Source organism: Rhinoderma darwinii, chromosome 9 (assembly GCF_050947455.1).
Source record: "Rhinoderma darwinii isolate aRhiDar2 chromosome 9, aRhiDar2.hap1, whole genome shotgun sequence".
In the NCBI taxonomy this organism is placed as follows: domain Eukaryota; kingdom Metazoa; phylum Chordata; class Amphibia; order Anura; family Rhinodermatidae; genus Rhinoderma; species Rhinoderma darwinii.
In genome coordinates, this window is record NC_134695.1 from 63,803,642 (window position 1) to 63,828,450 (window position 24,809).

At 42.9% G+C, this 24,809-nt stretch overlaps 1 protein-coding gene across 6 annotated transcripts in view; it reads right to left on the reverse strand.

Annotated features, from left to right (window-relative positions):
• The window catches only part of SHANK2 (SH3 and multiple ankyrin repeat domains 2), a 474,104-nt gene that overhangs the window by 240,590 nt on the left and 208,705 nt on the right, over window positions 1–24,809 (reverse strand). For 5 of the 6 annotated variants that reach the window (XM_075837984.1, XM_075837983.1, XM_075837982.1 and 2 more), the window contains one exon: window positions 8,685–8,991. In XM_075837984.1, coding sequence (XP_075694099.1) covers window positions 8,685–8,991 — 307 coding nt within the window. Of the gene's footprint in view, window positions 1–8,684; window positions 8,992–17,225; window positions 17,406–24,809 lie in introns of those variants that run through there. The other variant, XM_075837985.1, reaches the window with a different exon arrangement.

Genomic DNA, 24,809 nt, shown 5'->3' on the forward strand with positions numbered 1-24,809 from the left:
TTATCTCCATCTTCCTATGGCAGTCAAGTACACTACTGGATTTTTCCTAGTTAGCATTGCAGGCAGATGGGGTATCGGAGCTCCATACTAGGACCACAGAGCTACAACAATTAGTAATAAAACCTACTAACTCTTTTCAAACATCCATGTCTTGCTGCTGGGTGTGTCTATAAAGAGCGGGAGAGAACTAGGTGATGAAGGCCCCCCTAAATTCTGAACATGGTGGAGGCCCAGGGCACATGCCCTCCCTGCATGAGGCCAAATAAACTCTAAAATAGCAATAGATAAATAATGCTACTAGTCACGCCACCATGTTTAGAAGTGGAGACCTGTGGATTCCTACACCCCCTTCAACCAAACACCAGCCCAATTCACAGCAGTCTATAGGTGGGAGCCCATAAGTGCAATCTAGATCGCTTGCATGCCTGGTCAGTTCAATTATTGTTTAGAGGCCTGTATATCAGCTGCGGTCACTAGATTAAAAGCTATGTAAATCTTTGAAATCTTTTTTGTTTGTTTTTTTAAAATAAAAATGTCCATCAGTATGATTGGTGCTCCTTTAAAAATACTTTTTCTTAAAAAATATTTTAACTTTTTGGGATATAGCTGCTTTGTATCCTGTATACAGAGCAGCTGTATCGTGCGCTAAGACCTGAATCAGTCAGGTCAGTGGGATCGACGGGTTCAGTGTCAGCGGGTCCTGCGTGTCTTTGACACAAAGGATTGAGCTGCTATCAATCACATCTAAGTTCATAACCTAGATATGATCGATTACAAGGGGATCCTGCGTGTCGGAGACACGTAGGACCCGCTGACACTGAACCCGTCAGTCCTGCTGACCTGACGGATTTAGGTCTTAACACACGATACAGCTGCTCTGTATACAGGATACAAGGCAGCTGTATCTCAAAAAGTACAAATAATTTTTAATAAAAAGCATGGTATGTTAAATTGCACCAATCATACGGTTTGAAATAGTGGGATTTTTTTTAAGAAAAATGCCTAACGGTGTACATAGCCTTTAACAAGAACTCCAAAATGTGTATTTAGTGTGAAAGTACATGAGTTTGCATGATTGAGGCCCTTTAAATTGTGCAGCAATACAAACTACAGGTATTATATTTAGACTTCCAGACTCCTATACTTATTACAGAGCCATAGGCACTCTGTGCGTCATCGTATGGAACTTTCATGAGGCATATTCAACCCTAAAAGAAATGCTTCTAGGGGAGAATACCCCTGTAATGCCATTTTTTCTCATAGATTCCATGAGAAAAAAAACTTGTCTTTGTATCTCCTCGCGCTTCTGATTTTTATATACATTGTGGCCCAATAGCAACACTGATCTGTCTTATGACTATATGCTTGAGGCCTTAGAGTGGAAGTATTATACGTTACGGCCACGTTTACATGAAATCTACCCCTTTATGTCAAGAACACTACTCTAAATGTGGTTGGTTACTACTGTTTTTATTAAAAGGATAACTAAACGTTCAAACTTCTGACATGTCTTCGTGACACATCAGCAGTTTTGATTGGTGGGTGTCCGAGCACTGAACGAAGCGGCAAAAGCGCTCGTGTGAGCCATTTCGTTTCTGTTCTGCTTTTTCCGGAAAGCCGATGTAGCGATGTACGGGCTCATAGACTTTCTATTGAGCCCGTACACCGCTACATCGATTTCCGAAAAAAGCCAAACAGGAACGAAGCGGCTCAGCGCTCACACGAGCGCTTCTGCCACTTCGTTTTAGCGATTGTTGGGGGGTCTCAGTGCTCAGACCGCCACCAATCACCAGTCACTAGGACATATCAGAAATTTGTTGAACGTTTAGTTACCCTTTAAGGGTCTGAAATGTACGCCAACATCTGCAGCAAAAAACACGCATGTACTCCAGCCCTGAATATATGAATTTAACTATGTTCTTACATAGCAATTTTTTTTTTACATTTTAACTAGACCAAAAATAGAATAAACCCAAGGAACACTGTGACAGTGACAAATGTCGTGGTGAATGATTAATTGCTGTCAAAACATCATCATATTTGAAACAGAGGTACTCACACCCCGTCATTTATATATAGCTCTGTAGCGGACTGGTACACTATAGAATGAACTGGTGCTACTAGCCTATAAGATCACACTGGTCCCTTATATCTTCACTTGGTGTACTTTACTGACATCACATCTTGACGGTCCATATCGCAAGTATTATAAAGAACTAGAGAACTGAGGAATAAGACAGAATGTTATTTCTCGCCCACAATGACTTCCATAAGACATGAACCAGTGCAAGAACATCAGGAGCCTGAGGAAATGGGACATGTTTCCACATGTGTCAGGGCTGCACTTTTTATTTTATAAATTGGCACCATTCTAAAAAGCAGAAATAAAGAAAAAACGAAACCGCTTCATAATGGGCAAAAATGTCCTGGCTAAATGGCCCTTTCCAATCAGAACTCAAAGAAGGTGCTTATAATAAAAAGCAATGTTAAAGGGGTTTTCCCAATCAGGGACATTTATGACATATCCACAGGATATTGCAGGTCCCACCTCTGGGACCTGCACCTATCCCTAGAACGGGGCCCCACTAAACCCCGTTCTGCTGCTCTGTGTTGCGGCTGAAGCGTGTGATTTCCGACCATAAAGAAGAAAACAGTGTAGCCCGCTGAGCTACGCTGTTTCCGTAAGTCCCATAGTAGTGAATGGCAGTTACGGAAACAGCATAGCATGCGAGCTACACGGTTTCTGTAACTACCATTCAGTTCTGTGGAACTTACGGAAACAGCGTAGTTCAGCGAGCTACTCTGTTTCTGTAATTCATGTTCAGGAATCACACGCTTCAAGAAATATAATCTTGAGCAGGGACAAATGCCTTCCTAGCAATGATCAAGCACTTGACCAGCTGCCTTACTTGGAAAGCAGGTGTGTGCAACATTCCCATCCCCTACGTAGTGAAATCTTCTTAGCCAGCCTGGCACCATGGGAGATGTAGTTCAGCAACAGCTGCGCGGAGAATATGCTACCTGTCAGTGAACTTTCCTGTTTGTGTCAATACACTGCTTTACCTTGAACTTACTCTTCAGTAATAAGACCTCATTTGTCCAATAACTGTCTCTCATTTGAGACAAGTTCATCTACCACCACCTTCTGCTCATTGAGGAGTGAATATATAAACAGGAGTCGGCACACGTCGAGCCATTGCATGCATTAAAGATACGTGGCGCAGGAATGCCATCCTCAGAAGACCACAGAATGATTCTGTTTGGCATTTTGTTTCTTGCTGTCTGTTTTACTGCTGTATAAATGTTTCATCTCTTACTAAAGGGCTAAAGACAGAATACATTAACATATAAATATCACAGCCCTGCCTTACCAGAGAAAACTAACCGAGCCTAAAATAGAGCCACAGATGTAAATCTCCCTGTGCGTTTTCTTATTTCCTCTTCAGCAATAACACAGGGGAAGGTTACTAAAGGCAGATGTGGTTTTTTAGTAATATTAAAGGGTCAAGGAATAAAGGAGAGTGGATATTGTAAAAGAGGAAAAAAAAAGGAGGATATAAAGATGGTCAACGGGCACACTCTGAATTTAAGGTCAATGCATGGACCCTGCACTGCAGCAAACAAAGTCCCCACGGGTCTGTATCATGGACCTGTGCTGCCGTATAGAGCTTCCAGGGGAGAATGCCCCTGTAAAACAGCATCTGATGGAGCGTGGAATCTGTGAGAAGAAAACCTCCACATGCCTCTGTATAAAAAAAGGGGTCACATGGAGGGATTTTTAAGGACGCAAATAACCTGGATTCGTAATACGGTCATGTGCATGAAGTCTTAGGGGGGTTTTACAATGGGCAATTATCGGGCAAACGATCGTTCATAGAACGCTTGTTGACGATAATTGCCCTGTATAAACGCTCGATCAAACGCTCGTTCATCTGCTGATCGTAGTTTTAAAAAAGTTAAATATTATCGTTGTTGGCAGCGCGTCTCCCAGTGTAAACAGGGAGACGCTCTGCCGACATGGTAATAACGTATGGGAACGAGCGATCGGAGTAACGAGTGGGCTCGTCCCCATACATAGCTCCTTGTCACAAGAGCAAACAAGAGCCAATCAATGAGCTGTCTCGTTGATCGGCACTCGCTGCCCTGGCCAAAATCAGCCGGGTGTAATAGCGGCTTAAGGGTCAGCAGCCATTCGTTTAATGCTCTTTTAAAAAAAAGTTGAGTAACTTTGTGGATGTTTTGCTTCAGTGGTTTTTAGTAATTGTAGGTAATTTTTTTTTCCATTAATTTTGCTGTTGTCAGAATTCTGTTGGTTGTCCATGGAAACAGACAGCGACTGCACTCCACTGTCAGACGTGACTTAGCAGCTTAGCTCTAACTGTGAAAAGCTTAGTTTACATCTGAAATAAGTTTTTCCGTTCTTCTGTTCAGTTATAAGTGGCGAAGCTATTGAATCACAAACTCGAATGGCACCTGTCAGAACCCATTGACTTTAATGGGTTCCGTCGGGTTTCAATGTTGAACTCTTACTTCTAGAATTATTTATCAGATCTGCGACGGAGGCCCCGAATAGGGCCCTCGACGCAGATGTCAAATGAGCCTGTCATCTGCACTCACATGCATCAAAATTTGTACAGTAAAGCATGGTAATTCACACTTGCACCACGATTTCCGTTTCTACAGGAGCCATGACAGATAGGACGGATCCGTTATAATACACGATGAGCAGTTACGACGGATCCGCTTTTTTCTCCATTGACCTTTAATGGATCAGTCATGTTTCTGTCAGGTATCAGTTTTTGTTTTTTGGCCGGATACAATAGTGCAGCATTCTGACCGCCAAAAAGCAACTGAAGCCTGACGGAAAGTAACTAACGGAGGTGTGAACAGAGTCTTAACCTACTATATACAGTGAAGGAAATAAGTATTTGATCCCTTGCTGATTTTGTAAGTTTGCCCACTGTCAAAGACATGAACAGTCTAGAATTTTTAGGCTAGGTTAATTTTACCAGTGAGAGATAGATTATATAAAAAAAAAAAAAGAAAATCACATAGTTAAAATTATATATATTTATTTGCATTGTGCACAGAGAAATAAGTATTTGATCCCCGACCAACCATTAAGAGTTCAGCCTCCTCCAGACCAGTTACACGCTCCAAATCAACTTGGTGCCTGCATTAAAGACATCTGTCTTACATGGTCACCTGTATAAAAGACTCCTGTCCACAGACTCAATGAATCAGTCTGACTCTAACCTCTACAACATGGGCAAGACCAAAGAGCTTTCTAAGGATGTCAGGGACAAGATCATAGACCTGCACAAGGCTGGAATGGGCTACAAAACCATAAGTAAGACGCTGGGTGAGAAGGAGACAACTGTTGGTGCAATAGTAAGAAAATGGAAGACATACAAAATGACTGTCAATCGACATCGATCTGGGGCTCCATGCAAAATCTCACCTCGTGGGGTATCCTTGATTCTGAGGAAGGTGAGAGCTCAGCCGAAAACTACATGGGGGGAACTTGTTAATGATCTCAAGGCAGCTGGGACCACAGTCACCAAGAAAACCATTGGTAACACATTACGCCGTAATGGATTAAAATCCTGCAGTGCCCGCAAGGTCCCCCTGCTCAAGAAGGCACATGTACAGGCCCATCTGAAGTTTGCAAATGAACATCTGGATGATTCTGAGAGTGATTGGGAGAAGGTGCTGTGGTCAGATGAGACTAAAATTGAGCTCTTTGGCATTAACTCAACTCGCCGTGTTTGGAGGAAGAGAAATGCTGCCTATGACCCAAAGAACACCGTCCCCACTGTCAAGCATGGAGGTGGAAACATTATGTTTTGGGGGTGTTTCTCTGCTAAGGGCACATGACTACTTCACCGCATCAATGGGAGAATGGATGGAGCCATGTACCGTCAAATCCTGAGTGACAACCTCCTTCCCTCCACCAGGACATTAAAAATGGCTCGTGGCTGGGTCTTCCAGCACGACAATTACCCAAAACATACAGCCAAGGCAACAAAGGAGTGGCTCAAAAAGAAGCACATTAAGGTCATGGAGTGGCCTAGCCAGTCTCCAGACCTTAATCCCATCGAAAACTTATGGAGGGAGCTGAAGATCCGAGTTGCCAAGCGACAGCCTCGAAATCTTAATGATTTACAGATGATCTGCAAAGAGGAGTGGGCCAAAATTCCATCTAACATGTGTGCAAACCTCATCATCAACTACAAAAAATGTCTGACTGCTGTGCTTGCCAACAAGGGTTTTGCCACCAAGTATTAAGTCTTGTTTGCCAAAGGGATCAAATACTTATTTCTCTGTGCACAATGCAAATAAATAAATATAATTTTGACAATGTGATTTTCTTTTTTTTTTTTTTATATAATCTATCTCTCACTGGTAAACTTAACCTATCCTAAAAATTCTAGACTGTTCATGTCTTTGACAGTGGGCAAACTTACAAAATCAGCAAGGGATCAAATACTTATTTCCTTCACTGTATATATATATATATATATATATATATATATATATATATATATATAAAAAATAAGTTGTATGAGTTTAAAAGAAAATTCCTTCAGGAATTTTGAGGCAGATTTGGACCTGCCTGTAAATTCTTGCCGCGATTTTCACTGCGTTTTCACCTGCATCCATTGAGCGCCACAAACAAAAAAACGCAGCGAAAAACGCTTTCTCCGCTTCCCATTGATAACAATGGGAGGTCAGAGATGGAACCGTGGCAAAAAACAGCATGCTTCTTTTTTAAAGCGAGCTGCTAAAAACCACCACAAAAAAACAACCCGACTCGGACGTTGACGGTTTCCACGTCAAAATACTCAGTGTGTACTGGGCCTAAAACTGTACTTTCCAAAAGATTCTCATTCTTTTCTGTGCCGTATGGAGGATTTTGCCTGTGATAACTACAACAGAACCTTTCCCTTTGTGTCTGGATTGGCTTTTCAGCAGAAATTTGTAGTACACACTAAGAAGCTATTTAAATGCTTTCTCCTTGGAAGTAATTGAAGCTTTTGCCAAAGGTGACAACCTATCAATGGTTTTCCTAGTACAGGGAGGCATGCAAAATATTGCCCCAGGGCAAGAAGACGGCGCATATGATCTGAGTACCTTAAATGTACCTTTTTGTCACTCAAGCCTTCAGTCACTACTCTATATACTACAAAATGGCTATGTTCAGCACCCTGTCAGATCCCCACTAGAAGACCCTTTATTTTCAAACCCAGCTTGGTGGCACCGTTCCTCTGATATTCTTTTTGGAAACGTATAGACACATTAACAACTGGCCGTTTCCATTCCTCTGCTGACAGTGTCAGACTAGGTAGGGACAAAACCTATTGACAATTGGAATGGTAACGCCCAGCTGTCAATTTATTTATAAATTTCCAGGAAGTATAACAGAGGTACGGCACAACGCAAAAGTCTAAGAAAAGATGCTTCAGCAGTGTTAGTTAAAGCATTGCATAAGTATTTGCGAAAACAGAAATGTTTGAAGAGCTGGCAAATCTTATTTAAGATCAATTCCAGTTCTCTAATAACAGCTCTTGAATTCAAGCATCAGTTCTTAACTCTGTTCCAGTCCACGACCACATAATCTTTGTTAGAACCCTCTAGTGTGTACATCTATACGTTGATCTACAATGATTTAGAACAATAACTTAAAGGCTATGTACACCTTTGAAAAGCCATTTAAAAAAAAAATAAAAAAATAAAAATAATAATAATTGTCTATCAGCGTGTTTGGTGCAACTTTCTAATTAGTTTTTATTAAAAATAATATTTACTCTGAGATACAGCTGCTTTGTATCTTGTATAACAGCCGCTGTATGTTGCACTGAAACCTGTATCCGTCAGGTCAGCGAGACTGACGGGTTCAATGTCTGCGGGTCCTGCTTGTCTGACACGCAGGATCGAACTGTTCATAACTTGGATGTGATAGATTACAGGTGGATCCTGCGTGTCAGAGAAACGCAGGACCCGTTGTCACTGAACCCGTCAGATCCGCTGACCTGACGGATTCAAGTCTTAGCGCACGATACTGCTGCTCTGTATACAGGATTCAAAGCAACTGTATCTCCAAAAGTAAAAATTATTTTCAGTAAAAACTAAGTAGAAAGTTACACCAAACACAATGGTAGACATAGCCTTAATGTAAACAAGAGAATATTTTATCATTAGTTGTAAAAGGAAAAAATAAAAAATATCAATGTCTTCGAGCAACATTAGGCTCATGCAAAGTTGTCCGCAGGAGCGAGAACAAACAAGACAAGGAGCAGGTGGAGAGTGTTTCTGCTGGCTTTTTTTACCATGCGGGAATAAAGAAGAATGGAATATATCATCACCAACAACAAAATGTATTCTAGTATTACACAAATATCATCAGTGGTGCCATGGAGACAAGATTGGACTGTCCCCCAGAGGATCCTCCGGTCCAGCAGACGACAACCCGATTTGGAGCGGACTTTGACACCAATAATTTGGCAGTAGGGTATTTTTTATAGGATGATTCCCAAATAACCTATTAGAACTGTGTGTGCAATGATACCAACAAAGTTTACGATGCAATTATAAGCAGACGTGTACATGGAGGGTGGACCCTCAAAATCGTTCCCTCTAGTGTGCCCAAGAAACCCTAGTGTAACACTGCATGGAGAACATACCTGACGTGCCTGTGTTGCTGTCTTTTTGCATCCTCTCCTAAGCGGTTCAGGGAAGGTGAGCGGCTTCGTGGTACTTGGGAATAGCTCCCAATAGTTTTCACAGTTCCATTTGGATTATTCTGCATCTGTTGCAGTAGCTGTGGTGAGAGGCTGCGGTGTAAAGAGGCTGAGGCGGCGGACCACTCAGGGATATTATTCACGTTCAGGTTGTTGTCGCTATTTGAACGAAGGAGGACTCTGGGTGCGGTCAAGGTGTGTTGTTGCCCCCTTCTCCGATGAGAGTAGCTGGGCGCTTCCCTGAACGGCACTGAAATGAAAAAATAAATAAATAACATGCATGAAAGAAGTGTAACTAATAGTTTTAAAGGCCGAAGTATAACATAAGACTGCACTAAGACCAGGTACGAGGTCATCATGGGCACCATCCATATTACTCCGTCGTTCCCGTACGCTAAACACCTGCACTGTGTATTCTGATTTATGACTTATTTTACGGACACAACCGGGCCAGGAAAGAAGGAAGGTTAAATGACAACCCCCTCGTGGCAGCACAGAAATCGAGTTGTCTTCTTTGACAGACATGTAAAATTGGACGAACTGATGAAATGCACCAAGGGAATTGAGATTTATTCAATCTGACATCGGGGAATTAACAAAGAATACTGCGAGGGTCTGTATGGTTCCCAAAGCAAAAACATATGTCATACACAAGCCTCATCCTAGTGGGGGGTTGTAACAAAAATACAAAGGGCGTCAGAAATGTTGTGCTCAATCTATTTGCAGACTTATGAGTGTAATATGGATGGTGGAATGAGGATGTGTAGACGCATGCATGTGTAAGACATAATAACTGTAGGATCAGGTCATATCTTGCATATACTCTTTATATAGGGAGCTGTATGACTAACTTATATGCCAAAATTAAAACGAGGGGGTGTTCTGATCAATTTTTATTTCCAGGTGCAACATATTCCTAGTAAGAGGGTATCACACAGGAACTTTCTTCATCAGCTTGTTAATAATGGGTACATTGTGGTGTAGTTTACAACATTCGGACCGCATCAGTGTCTACAAAATCTTAAATTCCTAGAGAATGACAGGTCGTAGTGATCTGCCTGCACCCAGAGATATGGGAAGCTGTAAACGTATATCCCAATACATAAGTCCCACAAGGCCAGCTTTAGACTTGAATGGGCACACCGTACCCAGTTCATGATCTTCACAAGGCCAGTATAGGATTTTCCTGGGCATATATTACCCAATAGATGACAACCAAGAGACCAGTTTAGGACTTTACTAGGAACACATTACCCAATAGATGATGACCACAAGACCAGTTACGGACTTTACTGGGCACACATTACCCAATAGATGACAACCACATGATCCGGTTTAGACTTTTCTGGGCAATCATTACCCAATAGATGACAACCAAGAGACCAGTTTAGGACTTTACTAGGAACACATTACCCAATAGATGATGACCACAAGATCAGTTACGGACTTTACTGGCACACATTACCCAATAGATGACGACCACAAGATCAGGTTTAGGCTTTACTGGGCACACATATAGGACTTCTACAAGTCTAAGAAATAATGCACCTGATAAGAATACATGAAAAGCCACTAAGCGTAGAGAAAATACAGTATTGTCAGGACTCCCTCTAAACATCATTTCACCACACTAGTGATCAGAATTTGGTAAGAGACGCATTTATTGCCACCGATAATTTCTGGAGTCAGAGGCTAAGGGAATACAGTAAATGTTCAATATATCGGAGCCTTAACAACACTTGTAACTGCCAGGCCATGTCCTACTGTAGTGAATGGAATACGGAGGGGGAGAGAAGCTCTGGCTACTACATTTTTCCCAAACAAATTGATATATGTCAGCTGAATTCACAAGCTGTTGGTTTTTAAATACCCACGACATGCAATATTCTAGGCCACAAGGCATAAAAACTATTAGGTTATTTGTTCATTGACTGGATGTTGGTTTTCAATAAAAAAAAAATGTGGAGATCCCTTTCAATGGGGAGTTCTCCCTGAAAATCTGTAATGTAATAAACAAGAGAAATATATAGTGACGTACTGAGTGCTTATGTTTATGAATGATAAATACATTGGAGATGAAGAGATGGAGAGGGGATGCTAACCAGAGACCAGTAGCACTAAGTTATATATAGAATCGCACATATCCACTCCGTGCAGCTTGCCAATGACAGCTCAGTACTGATGGCACTTGTTATAAATACACAGATCTGCAGCAACGACATTATTACATGGAACAAAGATGTCACCAGTGCTGGACTTTGAGGCCTACAAACCTGTATCAAAGCCATTGATGCCGTCTCTGACACAAATAGTGCGACAGCAGGGACTTTAGTTAACATTACAATTTAAGGGTCAGTTCACACGGAGGACTTTGCAGGCAGAAAACATCTGCCTCCAAATTCCAGGACCTTTGAGGCAGATTTCTTTGACCTGCCTGCACTTTCTTGCCACGCCAGTGTTTTTCGCAAGTGGCCATTGAGCGCAGCAGGCAAAAAAAACAACAAAAAACACTTTTATGCCTCCCATTACGGTCAATGGGAGGTCAGGCGCAAGAAAGAACATGCCGATTTTTTTCCCCACGAGCGGCTAACAGCGTTCGGACGTTTATTGACCCCGTTTCCGCGTCAAAACACTGTGTGAACTGGGCTGAACTCTACAATACAAAAACAAACTATGTATATTTCATAATGAGGAGATCAAAATATTTCCAGGAATACAGAATGACAAAAAGACTTATTGCAAATAGATTATCAACTATTCCTAATATATTGTTATTAAATCACGAGTCAAAAAAGATTTCCCAGTTGAGGAATCAATTCTTCCCTGGGCTCCGATCTCTGCTATAGTTGTACTTGTGTTTCTTTAGATACCTGAAAAATATAGATATAGAGCCCTCCGCACGCCAGACCGAACGTACCATATAGCTGCTATGGGGCCCTTGGAGAGCTAGGATCCAGGCTTGGGTGGGTCAATATCGTTTGCTACTGAGTGGTGAGAAAAATTAGGCCCTTCTGTCCTGGGTGGCAAAACCAGCACCATGCTGGGGGTCTATTTTTATTTTTGCTATGGTGCCCCCTCTCTTGTATGCCACTATTTGATTGCATTCCCCCTTGTAGGACCTGCTCCATGTAACCCAATAATACCCAGCCTGGAGTCACGGATCCGGAGATCTGAGTTTGTCGACCAAACTGGGCCGCTTAAATATGTTCCAAACTATGAGCATATCCTGAGCACCCTTCCATATACTTTATATACAAAGTCTTTGATAACCTCTTAAAAGTGAAACTGCCGCAATGACAGACCATAGTGCGTGGTTGCATTTCAGCGTTAACTAGGAGGGTGCAACGGTGTGGAATAAACCGCCTTGCAAAAGGCCAATCAGAAGGATGGAAAACAAGATGGAGTTCACGCTGACAAATGTTATACATGTATTAATAAAAATAACAAAAAAACTTAGTGCTTTCCGAGAGAGTGCACATTGAGTTGACTTTGGGTCATGTAACATGCTTTCTTTTACCCTAACCCCTCTTATTCAGGAATCTAAGGTGGGCAGGGCACACCCCCTAACTGGCACTTTGGGGAAGCTGGTACATTTGAGCCTACTATTTGCCATCCATGACAAAATTGTGTCAGGGTAGGTTATGCCGACAGACAAGTGTTTTTTTCCAAACGGTTGCAAAATCCTCCTTGTTTCAAATGCAAATTCTAGATAATGGGGATCATTTTTCATTTGTAAAGTCTAGGTATGGGTGCGCTGAATGACAGAACGGCCCTTATCAAAGAGAAACCTGAACTTGAAGCATTTAAAAAAAGACCTATTCCCCTCAGATTAATGTAGAAGGTGGCACACATAGGAAAGTAGCCTCAGTAAAGCGCCACTGTGCAAGATGGTGTGACAGACGCTTGTGCTTCTCCAGATGGGAGGGCTGAGATATCCAACACTCTCAATAACAACCTGCTACATATAGCATTCATGCCAGTCTATAGCACATAAAGACAGGACAACGTACAAGAAGAATGTCTAAGAATAAGTATAAAGGATCTTGTCTTAAAAAATTGCAGCACGAGTGCGACTAAGGACTTACATTTAGGGCTCGTGCACACAGTTGTATTACGGCTCAGTTTTGTATGGAGATTAATAGGGCTATCTTTGTAGTGCATGGGGCATTCTGGGGGAAAAAAAAAAAACCGTGTGCATATGGCACCCGATGGAGCCTGAACGCCAGCACATGGAAGGAAATTAGAGGAAATTCTCTTAAAATATGCCAATAAGCAGCACAGGCGCCATATTGAAATTGCTTGATCTATAGGTCAAGCCTTCGATAGATCGATGACAGGTAACGGCTTACCCTTTTTTACCATCAGTATAAACTCACAATCTAATATTAAATAGAAATGAAATGGTGTAGCATCACTGAATTTACGATATTCACATGCACCAAGAAATCTGGGATGTATTGTTTATCTGCAGTCCTATTTAAAAAGAAAAAAAACAACACATTGTCATAAGAATGAGCTGTACTATATTACAAACTCAGCCCTCCGGCACCGAGCAAAGTCAGCCCTGCCGCACCGAGCAAAGTCAGCCCTGCCGCACCGAGCAAAGTCAGCCCTGCCGCACCGAGCAAAGTCAGCCCTGCCGAACCGAGCAAAGTCAGCCCTGCCGCACCGAGCAAAGTCAGCCCTGCCGCACCGAGCAAAGTCAGCCCTGCCGCACCGAGCAAAGTCAGCCCTGCCGCACCGAGCAAAGTCAGCTCTGCCGCACCGAGCAAACTCAGCCCTGCCGCACCGAGCAAACTCAGCCCTGCCGCACTAAGCAAAGTCAGCCCTGCTGCACTAAGCAAAGTCAGCCCTGCTGCATCAGACATTCTCAACCCAGCTACATCTTTTAGCACAATGATTGACTCAAATTACTGTCCAGTAATTCTTTGGTCCACATCATCTCTCTGAAACCAGCCGTCATTAGATCATCAATTAAAAAAAGAAAATAACACAAGCAAGCAGTGATCCTGTAATGTAAACTGTTTCCTCTGTTTAGATAAAGAGAGAAATGTAGGAGATACAACAATGAATGCCGGGATTAAGAAATCATCATCAATATAAACCCATTGTGTAGTAGATAAACATTTCTCATAGAAGTCGTACAAGGGAAAAAGACAAATTGCTCTACAGAACGGAAATAAAATCTGCAGTCTCATCAGTTCTGTCGAATGTGGGCTAATGTCTTCTTTTGTAGAAAGCAAAATGTATATGCCCAAGCCTGGCACATGTACCACAGAGGAAGCCTCTGCAGTTATCATGGGGCCTGATCTGATTAATGATAGAAGTTAGAGTAAAAAATGGTCCAGTGCCAATTCAGTAATCTGAGACACGTTGGTTGCTATGTAATGCCCTGTAGCGTTCAGGTAATGCATCCCTGGCAACCAGCATGTCTTTTCTGACAAAGCTGTCCAGAGTCTGACTGGCACTGAGCTGACGGCAGAGGAGGTAACAAAAATCTTGTTCGCAGTATGCAAATCTTGTCAATCCCAAACGTTGCCTATTATTTATCAGATACGGGCAAACCCTTCTCTGCAAATCCTTATCCCAACTATATTTTTGTTTTTTTTCCAGATATTTATCATAGGAGTTCTAGCCTTACTTCCAGCCAGCAACAGATAAGTCTGTCTCCTAGGGTTTCGTCCCATTCAGGGGTCATTAATCGCACAGGAACACACAGAGGTAAAACAAATTGCCACTCTATATCTCCCAGGATTACTGGCCCTACATTGGAGAAGAGTGGCACTTCAATGTGACCTCTAGATGGCACCCACTTCCTTCGTCCCCATGTCCTTGTAGGAGAGAAGGGCATTGTGACACTTGGACATCTCTCTATTTTTTGCTAATGTTCAGATGCCCGTGTGATGCTGGAGTCATGCACTGGTTAACATTATCCATGGAGAGAAGGAATAGCGCCATTCTGGCTTCGACACTCCACAGGCCCCCGGCTGTATGGCCCGGCTGCATCTCTCCTGAGTGAAGCCAAAATAAGTCGACGATAGCTAAAGGGGCATAAAGCACAGCAGCCCCTTTATTCTCGCTATCAGTGTGGTCTTAGTGCCTGGACCCCCATCGATACGATCTCCTGAAGTGTCAGTGTTTTTTCTCAGAAGAGAGAACACAATGCAGGGGAACACAATGTCCGCTGACACGATCCCCTCTCCCCTTGTTTCGCACACGGGTCTCAGCCTCCATCTTGCTTTTGTTGGCATCTGAGGTCAGTAGTGATGAAAATGCTTGTATCCAGCACCTTACCTGGATCTACAAAAGAGCAGGTGACTGAGGCCCTTTTAAAAAAGCCGGTCTTTTACAGCCTTGTTCACAAAGTGCAATTTTTCCAATGCTTTATTTTTTGATCCAAATTCGTGTCTTAACTATTTGTATAATGCAGAGGGGTATTTAGTCTTTCCTTCACCTAGGGCAAAGATTCAGTATGCTACCCTAGCCCTGTATCTAAATAACCTGGCCAATGCAGTGTGGCTTATTAGCGCCCCCTCGGACTTCCAGCACTCTGTGTAAACGCCTTGTCGTCGTCGTCACCCCGTCTACGTCCCTGCTGTAAAACACTGAAATAATGTCAGAAAACCACAGAGAACACGTGATATTAGAGGAGCTGCCAAATTACAAACTCCGCTCTACTGCATTGACCAGGTCAGCTCTACTACAACTGTTTGAATAATTCTCCTTATATTTATATGTCTGTGTCTATATACAGAGCATCGTCTAAAGAATATTGAAATATCTAAACTAATAATAATTCTGTGCGAACACAGAGCAATGACCTTCACAATGATTTAGGTTCACCTTCCTAAACGTCAAGTACCGATATTTACTAGTCATAAAATGGGAACAAGGACAACTGGAACTTTTATCACCTTGAGGGATTTGCGAGGCGGCGACCTTTAGAGCTGCTATTATTTTAAGCCTGGAAGGCAGAATCATAGGAGGAACATGAGGAATATTCAAAGAACAAGGGGTCTGGTTCATACCTTATAGAGTGGTGGGTACAGGAGCACCCAGTGGTGCGGAATATGTAGCAGAGAAATAGGGCGATAGGGTGAATCTGCGGTTCACTGGCAGTGATGATATGTATAATAATTAGACACCGCGGGAGATTGATGACTAATGATTAATCAAGACCACTTTGCTTCTAAGTGATTAATTCGAGATTTGCTATGCCACAGCCATGCCCAAAAAAGAAAAATGATATAAATTATGTTTCAATCTAATTCAATCCCTGCTCAAAGCAACCAGTGCCATGTAAATCAATCACCGCTTGCTTTCACAACACAAGTGTCACTTGAGACATCAGAGAAGGTTGGATCTCTTCCAATTCAGTGAAAAGGGTATCTTTCTATGAGATGTCATAGAAATCCGCATAAAATTAGAGTGTACGGAGCTGTTGTAGAACTACTGGTCCCAGAAAGCTGCAATCAACTCCTTTCCAATGTCAAAACCAACTCTTCACAGGTTATAGAGCTGCACTGGAACTACAGGTCCCAGCAGGTTAATAACCCGTGTAATTGAGGTGCTATTCTAATCACAAGTCATCAGATTCTGCAGAGCTGTTGTAGAACTATGAGTCCCAGCAGGTTGATATTAACCTGTTTTGTCAAAGCCATCAGACGCTATAGAAAGTGTAGAACTACAGTTCCCAGCAATCTATAGGTGGGATTATAATCACAAGAGTCATCAGATGCTGCCGAACTGTTGTAGGACTATTGGTTCCAGCAAAATGCTATTAACTGGTTCAATTTTTATAATCACACAAGAATTATTCTTCAGATGCTAAAGAGCTGACATAGAACTACAGGTCCCAGCAAGCTGCTATTAGCCGGTTTTATTATAATCACAATGTATCTATGTCACATAGCTGAGGTACAACTACAGGTCCCAGCAAGACGTTATAACCTGTTTAAACTAGAGTATTATTATAATACCAGGTCATCAGATGGTGAAAAGCAGTTGTGGAACTACAAGTCCCAGCAAGGTACAATTAAGTTCCTAAATGCTACAGAGCAGTTGTGGAACTCCAGATCACAGCAAACTACGACTCTGCTCTTCAGATGACGGTGGGAATTGTAGTTCCACAGTCACAAAATCCACTGCCCAGCACATTCAATTAAACTGTAGGCTCAGCCTCGGGTTCATTAGCAGATCCCCATTCATACACACCAGGTCGGAGTGTATTGAAGACAACCCCCCCCCCCCCCCCATCACACATTAATCCAATTCCCATTCAGAAAGAAGGAGCCTACACTACATTGCTCTGATTTTCTGTCTCTTTCCAGTGCAAAAAAAACCCAAAAAAAACCCATGTCCATCTATTATTCATGGACCCACAAACTACCCAAAGTGTTCAAAGTCAAGGAGTCCATTAAAAGTTGAATATGTTACATTCCAGGCATTGAGGGAGCCGGTCCCCCCCAGGCGGGCACTGCTTACCTTCCTTCTTTGTGAATGCACTGAACAAAGACTTCATCTTCCTTGGAATGGAGCGGAGCACCCTGAGAGTGATGAGGAGTCGGGACTACTATCCCGTCAGTTTCAGCTGCCTGCAGCCAACATTGAGGAGCAAGTTCCCGGGAAGTGTGGAAGAGCGAGCATTGCTGGGCATGTAGAAGCCAGTACTCTGCTGAAGAGCCCACCCCATATCCTGTCTGTCAGATGGGAAACGGCTGCGCGCAGACTGGAGACGCTCAAACATCTTGCGATCTTTCACAGAGTGAGTCATGTGAGCGGCTCGGGTCTGTTCCTCCGCTATTGTAAGGATTGTATTCATGAAGAATCAGGCACGGCTTAGGAAAGAGAGAGTGAAGGAGGGAGCGCTGGGAAAGGGTCATACAATTTGGATGCCATTGTGTAGAGTGAATGATACCAGAGGGGGCACAGGGGAGCCACATGCCATCATGGCAGGAGTAGGACACTTGTTTGGAGACATCTAAATTGACATGTGATTTCAAAGTAGAGACCATTAAATGACTGCAACTTTCTATGTGGAAGAAAACCTGTCCTGTCTAATTACTGTCACTGAACAAGAGGGCAGCGTTGCCTCAGAGACTGATGACTCCTGTCGCTCGGTCAGTGACCACTGGAAAACTAAAAGGTGACCCAGGAAGTCGAAGGGTATGTTCACACGGCTTATTTACGGACGTAATTCGGGCGTTTTACGCCTCGAATTACGTCCGAAAATGCGCCTCGATAGCGTTGGCAAACATCTGCCCATTAAAAGCAATGGGCTGACGTTTGTCTGTTCACACGAGGCGTATATTTACGCGTCGCTGTCAAAAGACGGCGCGTAAATAGACGCCCGCGCCAAAGAAGTGTCATGTCACTTCTTCAGACGAAAATGGAGCCGTTTTCCATGGACTCCATGGAAAACCAGCTCCAGTTACGTCCGTAATGGACGCGGCGTTCAAGCGTGATAACGCAACAATATAGGACATGCAGTGAGTTTCACGCAGCGGTATCTCGCTGCATGACAAATCACGCATGTGTGAATGGCCCCATTGAAATCAATGGGTCCGTGTGCTGTGCGTTGTTTCAACGCACAGCTCACGGACGTGATTCACGCTCGTGTGAATGGGGCCTTAGGCCTCATTCACACGGCAGTATTTTACATCAGTATAGAATGGAAAAATGTCTCTTTTTCTATGCTTTGGACCCTCTCCTGGTTTTAACTTCGGAATACTGATCAAAATACTGCCCTGTGAAAGAGCCCCAAGGCCTTGTTCAGGCAAAAATTCGCACTGAATCCTACACGGTTTCCTTATCAGAATCGGCGTGAACTCCTCTTCTAGAAAGGCCTCCAATAGTTGGAATTGAAAACCGCGTAGCTGAAAAACACCTGACATGGCACTTCGTGACACGGTTTCCACTCCATGTTCTGCTGCAACAGCGTTTGTGCACATGGCAGTTTTTACTGAAAAAAAACACTGCAGAAGTCCGATGGCCAGTCTTAGATTTCTGCTGCAGATTTTCGGACTATTCAAAGTCAGATTTTACCACGTGGAAAGTCCAACGTGTGAACAAAGGCTAAGGGTGCATTTACACAAGACGTTTTTGGCTGTGCGGCAAAAAGCGCATCAATAATTGCAGCGGTTTTGTGATGGTTTTCGGCTGTAAGTTTATTTACAGATGGAAACCACATCACAAAACAACGGCAAAACGGCATGCGGTTCTGCTGCGATTTTTTTTATACGGAATTCTAACACATCAGATTTGATGCAGAATTTTTTTCTACCGTCCCATTCATCTGAATGGGACTTGAATTAATCCATGCACATGTATAGAATGGAGTTCTCAGTCGCAGACATTTCTGCAAAAAATCTGCTCCGTGTGAATTCGCCCTGTGGACTATTTCAGCTGCGGATTTAGACACAGATGTTGATGCATATTTTACACTATGTACAGCGAAAGGGTGAAACCCGGTGAAAATCGGACAAACCAGCAACAGAATTGACACGTTGCGGATTAGAAAATCCACATCATGCCCTTCGTTCAGCTCTGATTTTTTCTGCTACCGTACATGTGGATGGGGTTTTTAATACCCCAGCCATATGTTTTGTTATGGATTTTCTGTGCGGAATGTGTATAGTCACACGTTCTAGATTTGTTTGAAGAAAGTTCTGCGACTGAAAATCATACATCTTCACACAGGGCGGATACGCTGCGTAAAAGAACACGGCGTATCTGCCCTGGAGCCCGCACAAAATTGAAGTGCATTTTATCGGACAAACAGCAGGTTAAAAACATAAAAAGCTTATACTTACCCGTAGTCATGGTGACGCATCCCTCTGACGTCCTGCAGCCCGGCCTCCTGGGATGACGTGTTATCCTATGTGACGGCTGCACAGTCAAATGGGATGAAACATCATCCCAGGAGGCCGTTCAGGACACAGAAGCATAGGTAAGTATAAGATTTTTTTTTTTCTAAGTTGCAATTTTTGTGGCAGAATTGCAGATTTTCCACTGCAAAAATCGCAACATCTGCTATTTGTTGCCGGTTTTACCTTCTCATTGAAGTCGAATTGACATGCTGCGGACTAAAAAAAACGCACTGCAAGTCAATATATAAACGTTTTTTCGGCTTATTTTTTACGCAGCGTGTGGATGAGATTTGTTCAAATCTGATCTGATACTGTATCATGCTGGAAACTTTCCGCAATGAAATCCGTTGTGGAAAATCTGCAGTGTTTACGCTACCTGTGGACATACCCTAATGGGTCTGACGCATGCCGAGAGTGTCCTTTCAGAATATGTTCGGACAGTACATCTTTTTTTTTTCTACTGTATCGAAAAGCATAATCAAGAACCACGCAGAATACGTTATGAGTCGAACCTGCACCACAAACGCAGTGGGAACAAAGATCCTTTGCTTATTTTTGTGCAAAATACCGTATGCATGGGAGTCGTTAGGGGTCGTAAGGAAGATAAAAGTGGTATAGAATGGTATTTGAAATAAATTATATACTTTATGCCACTTTGATAAATTTTGGTGCAGTTAAAGTGACCATACACATTAAGTGAATGTAATCTGAAGCTGCCGATTTCAGTGGAACTGGCCAACCATCTGAAATGAATAGCGGTGTCCCAAAACTCCCCCGTCGCCAGAGAAAAAGATCAGGCTGTTGAATTTCAACATGCAGGATCCTTTTGTTTGTAAGGAGATAAGGATACCTCTGGCAGCGGCTTTCTCCAGTCTCCTTATTGAGAACACACGCCGAATGTCCACATGTATGGGTGAGTCAGGAAGAAGAGCCTTTGGCTGAACAAGCATTCTGCTGATAGCCATCTACACTGTACAGCCAACTTTAATGTCATTTTTCTAACTAGAGAATTCAGGCTATGACTCCTTTGATAAATGTCCACTACTATATTTTGTCACAGGTTACTGGATCAATGCAGTAAAACATACTAATTGACAGATACACAGTATACACACAAGCATGTGAGAACAATACTGAATAAAATGTTGATGGCCATGAGTAGTGATCTACCCAGTCAGCAGCAAGGCGTAAGCCATACTTGCCAACTACCCAAAAAAGGAAGGGTTTCCTATGCACCCTACATACTCCCCTCTCACCGTTCCTGCGCTTCCCTCCGCTCCCGCAGACGTCATGAAATGGAGCAGGGGATAGCCCAGAATGGGGAGAGGTGAGTAGCTGAACATCTGGTCTGAAGTTTGTAAAGGGGTAGTTTGGGTCTTGTGTGGTGTCTGTAAACACGGTGGTTTGGTCTTGGGTCTGTTTACAGGGGGGGTTCTTGACTAGGGTCTGTTTACAGGGGGGGTTCTTGACTAGGGTCTGTTTACAGGGGGGGTTCTTGTCTAGGGTCTGTTTACAGGGGGGGTTCTTGTCTAGGGTCTGTACGCAGGGGAAGCCTGACCTGGGACCGGTATACAGCAGGGTCTGGTGCCTATATAAAGTGCTGGGTTCTATATAGTTATTTAGGGGGTCTGGTGTGGTCTATATTTGCTAAGGGGGTCCTATATATATATATATATATATATATATATATATATAAGTACGACCTTCTTGTGCAGTAACACAATGCTAAATATCTGGGTGAAGGCATTTCTGTACAGTAAACTTAATTGTAAACTATAAGAATGTACCGGCTTGACCTACATTTCGGCATAAAAGGATCAGGCGGCAATTATCTCCCCCACAGTAATTATGATAAAACGCAGCAAGAAGGTGGGAAACAGGAAATTATTTATAAGCAAACAAGCAATCAGTTGTGGATGTCGGGAAGTGTGACTGATATAACATGGGGATGCGGGAAACCCATTAGCTTGTGCCCAAGTCGTCTTTACACTGAATGAACGTGTCCAAACTGATTAATCTCAGAAGATTTCTGATTTGTCCAGATGGTGGAAAATTAATTATTTTAACTGTGATAAAGAAACTTAAGTATTTGCATATCAAAGGATGTCCATGGCTTTACTTTAATATGTAACCAGCACAGAGAAAAGCCACTTTGTGATCATATGGCAAGTCTATCATGTTCCCAACTGCATTGATCTTTGGTAATAGTAAAGGGTTAATTCTATCTCAAATTGATGGTATATGGCTAGGATTTGCCATCACTTTCTAAGCGGTGGGAGCCAACCTCTGGGACCCCACCGATCCTATTGACAAAGGAAGGGACCGCAGCACTGGCAAGTGGATAGTGTCGTGCTGCAGTTCCCTGCACAGCTTGTGGCCAGGAGTGCCCCTTCAATCTCAGGATCGGCCCGGCCATATGCCATCTCTTTCTGTGACGGGAATAAACCTATAAAGCCTCGCTCTGAAACTTTGTTGCAATTTATGTTATGAGAAAGGCAGTGGTGTTGCCCATGGCAAACTGATAAGAATGGTCTCCATAAGCAAAATCACTGTTCTTATACATGTAACATTTATACATGACATGCCATTGCAAATCCTTGGGGTTAGATCATTTCTTCATGTTGTTGACAGGTCTGCTTAGTTATACAGTGAATTAAAGGGTTTTTCAAGGCATGGGGTAGTTTTTCATACTGATGACCTCTTCACAGGATCGGTCATCAGTATATTATCAGTGTGGGTCTGACACACAGACCCTACACCGATCATCTGTTCCGGCTGCCTCCGGGCACCGGATGTTGTGCAGTGGTCGGTGACGGAAACAGATGGCTCCGTACACTGTATAGCGGCCATGCTGGGTTACTGCAGCTATTCACTTGAATAGGAGCAGAGCTTCAGTACTGCAGCACGGCCGCTATACAGTGTATGGAGCCATCTGCTTCCCGTACTGACCACTGCAAAACATACGTGCCCGGAGACAGACGGAAAAGCTGATCGGTGCGGGATCCGTGTGCCTATTAAGTAACATGATAGGAAGTAGCTAGCTTCTCCTCTTATTTTGGTTTAAAAAAAAAAAGTATAGCTGGCAGTCTAAGACAAAATGAGACAAAAAAATTAAAAACAAAGACAATACATGTGATTTGTAACTAATACACCAGTTCTATTATACTTTGAGACTCAGACCCTAACCAGTTTTTAACAAAGTTCTAATAAACTTCACAACTATGGTCTGTCCCGATCTACACCCAGGTCATTCTTTTTACAGGTAATAAAGTAATTGGTTACATTAGTTATACTGCAATGATTCATCATAATGCGGTAATAAGAACCCATAGTCTTAATGTTAGACTGTACATTTTTTTTTTTTAAGGGGCAGTCACATTAGATGAACGTTTTGGCAGGTAGATGTCTGTAGATATACAAAATCTCTAAACCACTGAGAATAAATACAATTTCCTGATTTTTCCAATATGAGGACAGCAGGTAATGTGCTCATTTACATATATGCCATAAATGTGGATGTACACATTTTAATGATTGGCGCTCAAAGAGATCACAGATGTACGTAGGAGTAACATTCACAGAAGCCATCTCTAGAATAAAGCATGCTAGTACACTTTCCTACTGGATTAGCCGAGCATTCAAACACTAAAATATCACCCTGAGGCTGCCACACAAAATAGGTCAGATTAAAGTAAAAAAAGAATAGTAATTATAAATTGTAAAACTAGAAGGTGAATGCATATATAGGTAACACTGCTGGCCTATTGTTCACTACAGCATTATAGTCATCAACCTACACAATTCCTACATAGGTAGACATTACTATCAATTCTTCGCAGGTTAAACAATGAATTTAAAGGGAGATTCTACCTTATGTATGCAGTTTTGTATAAATAATAGCATTAGAAATGATTCAAAATAAAGCATCAAAAGCTTTTTTGCGCTTTTGATACTTGTGCTGCGGTTCTTCTTGGATTTGTGAATAAAAATATGGCCACACCGTGCCCCTTGATAAAAATATGCCCCATACTGTGCCCCTTGAATAAAAAGAGCCAGCCAGGCTCCTGCAGAATGCCACGTCACACAGAAAGTAGCAGAGTGTCGTGGCAGGCTACCTGCAGAGCCGCTGTTATATAGTTAGGTCCAGAATTATTTGGGCAGTGACACAATCCTCATGATTTGGGCTCCGCTGCCAACACTTTGGATTTGAAATGAAACAACGGAGATGCAATTGAAGTTTAGACTTTCAGGTTTAATTCAAGGGGTTGAATAAAAATATCCTGTGAAACGTTTAGGAATTGCAACCATTTTTTTACCTAGCCTCCTCATTTCAGGGGCTCAAAAGTAATCGGACAAATTAACCCCTTTGTAACCACCAATACGCCTTTTCACGGCGGTCACTAAGGGGCCTTCGGCTAGCCGTCGCCTTTTCACAGTGGCCCAGTCTAAGCCCTGCACAGGTGTACCATGCAGGCTGGGGCGGGGGCTTGGCTGTCTAATGACAGCCGGGCTCCTGCTCCAACGACCGCGATCGAAGTTTACTATGATCGCAGCCGATTAACCCATTAAATGCGACGTTCAATAGCGACCACGGAATTTAACTTGTTTACAGAGGGAGGGAGCTCGCTCTCTCAGCCATCGGTGGCCCACAAATGCAATCGCGGGCCTCCAATGGGGTGCCATGGCAGCCGGGGGCCTGATAAAAGGCCCCAGGTCTACCCTGGGCATACGCCTACTAGGACGTGCCTGAGGCACGTCCTAATAGATCGCCTGTCAGATTTACACTGACAGGCAATAATGCTTTGGTATACTAAGTATACCAAAGCATTATAGCAGCGATCTAAGGGTATGTGCACACGATATCGACCATTACGGCTGAAATTACGGAGCTGTTTTCACGAGAAAACAGCTCCTGCATTTCAGACGTAATTGCTCGTACTCGTATTTTGCGAGGCGTCAATTACGGGCGTAATTTGGAGCTGTTCTTCATTGGATTCAATGAAAAACGGCTCAAATTACACCCCAAGAAGTGTCCTGCACTTCTTTGCTGAGGCAGTCATTTTACATGTTGTCTTTTGATAGCAACGCGTAAAATTAAAGGTCGTCGGCACAGTACATCGGCAAACCCATTGAAAGCAATGGGCAGATGTTTGCCGACGTATTGAAGCAGTCTTTTCAGGCGTAATTCGAGGCGTAAAAC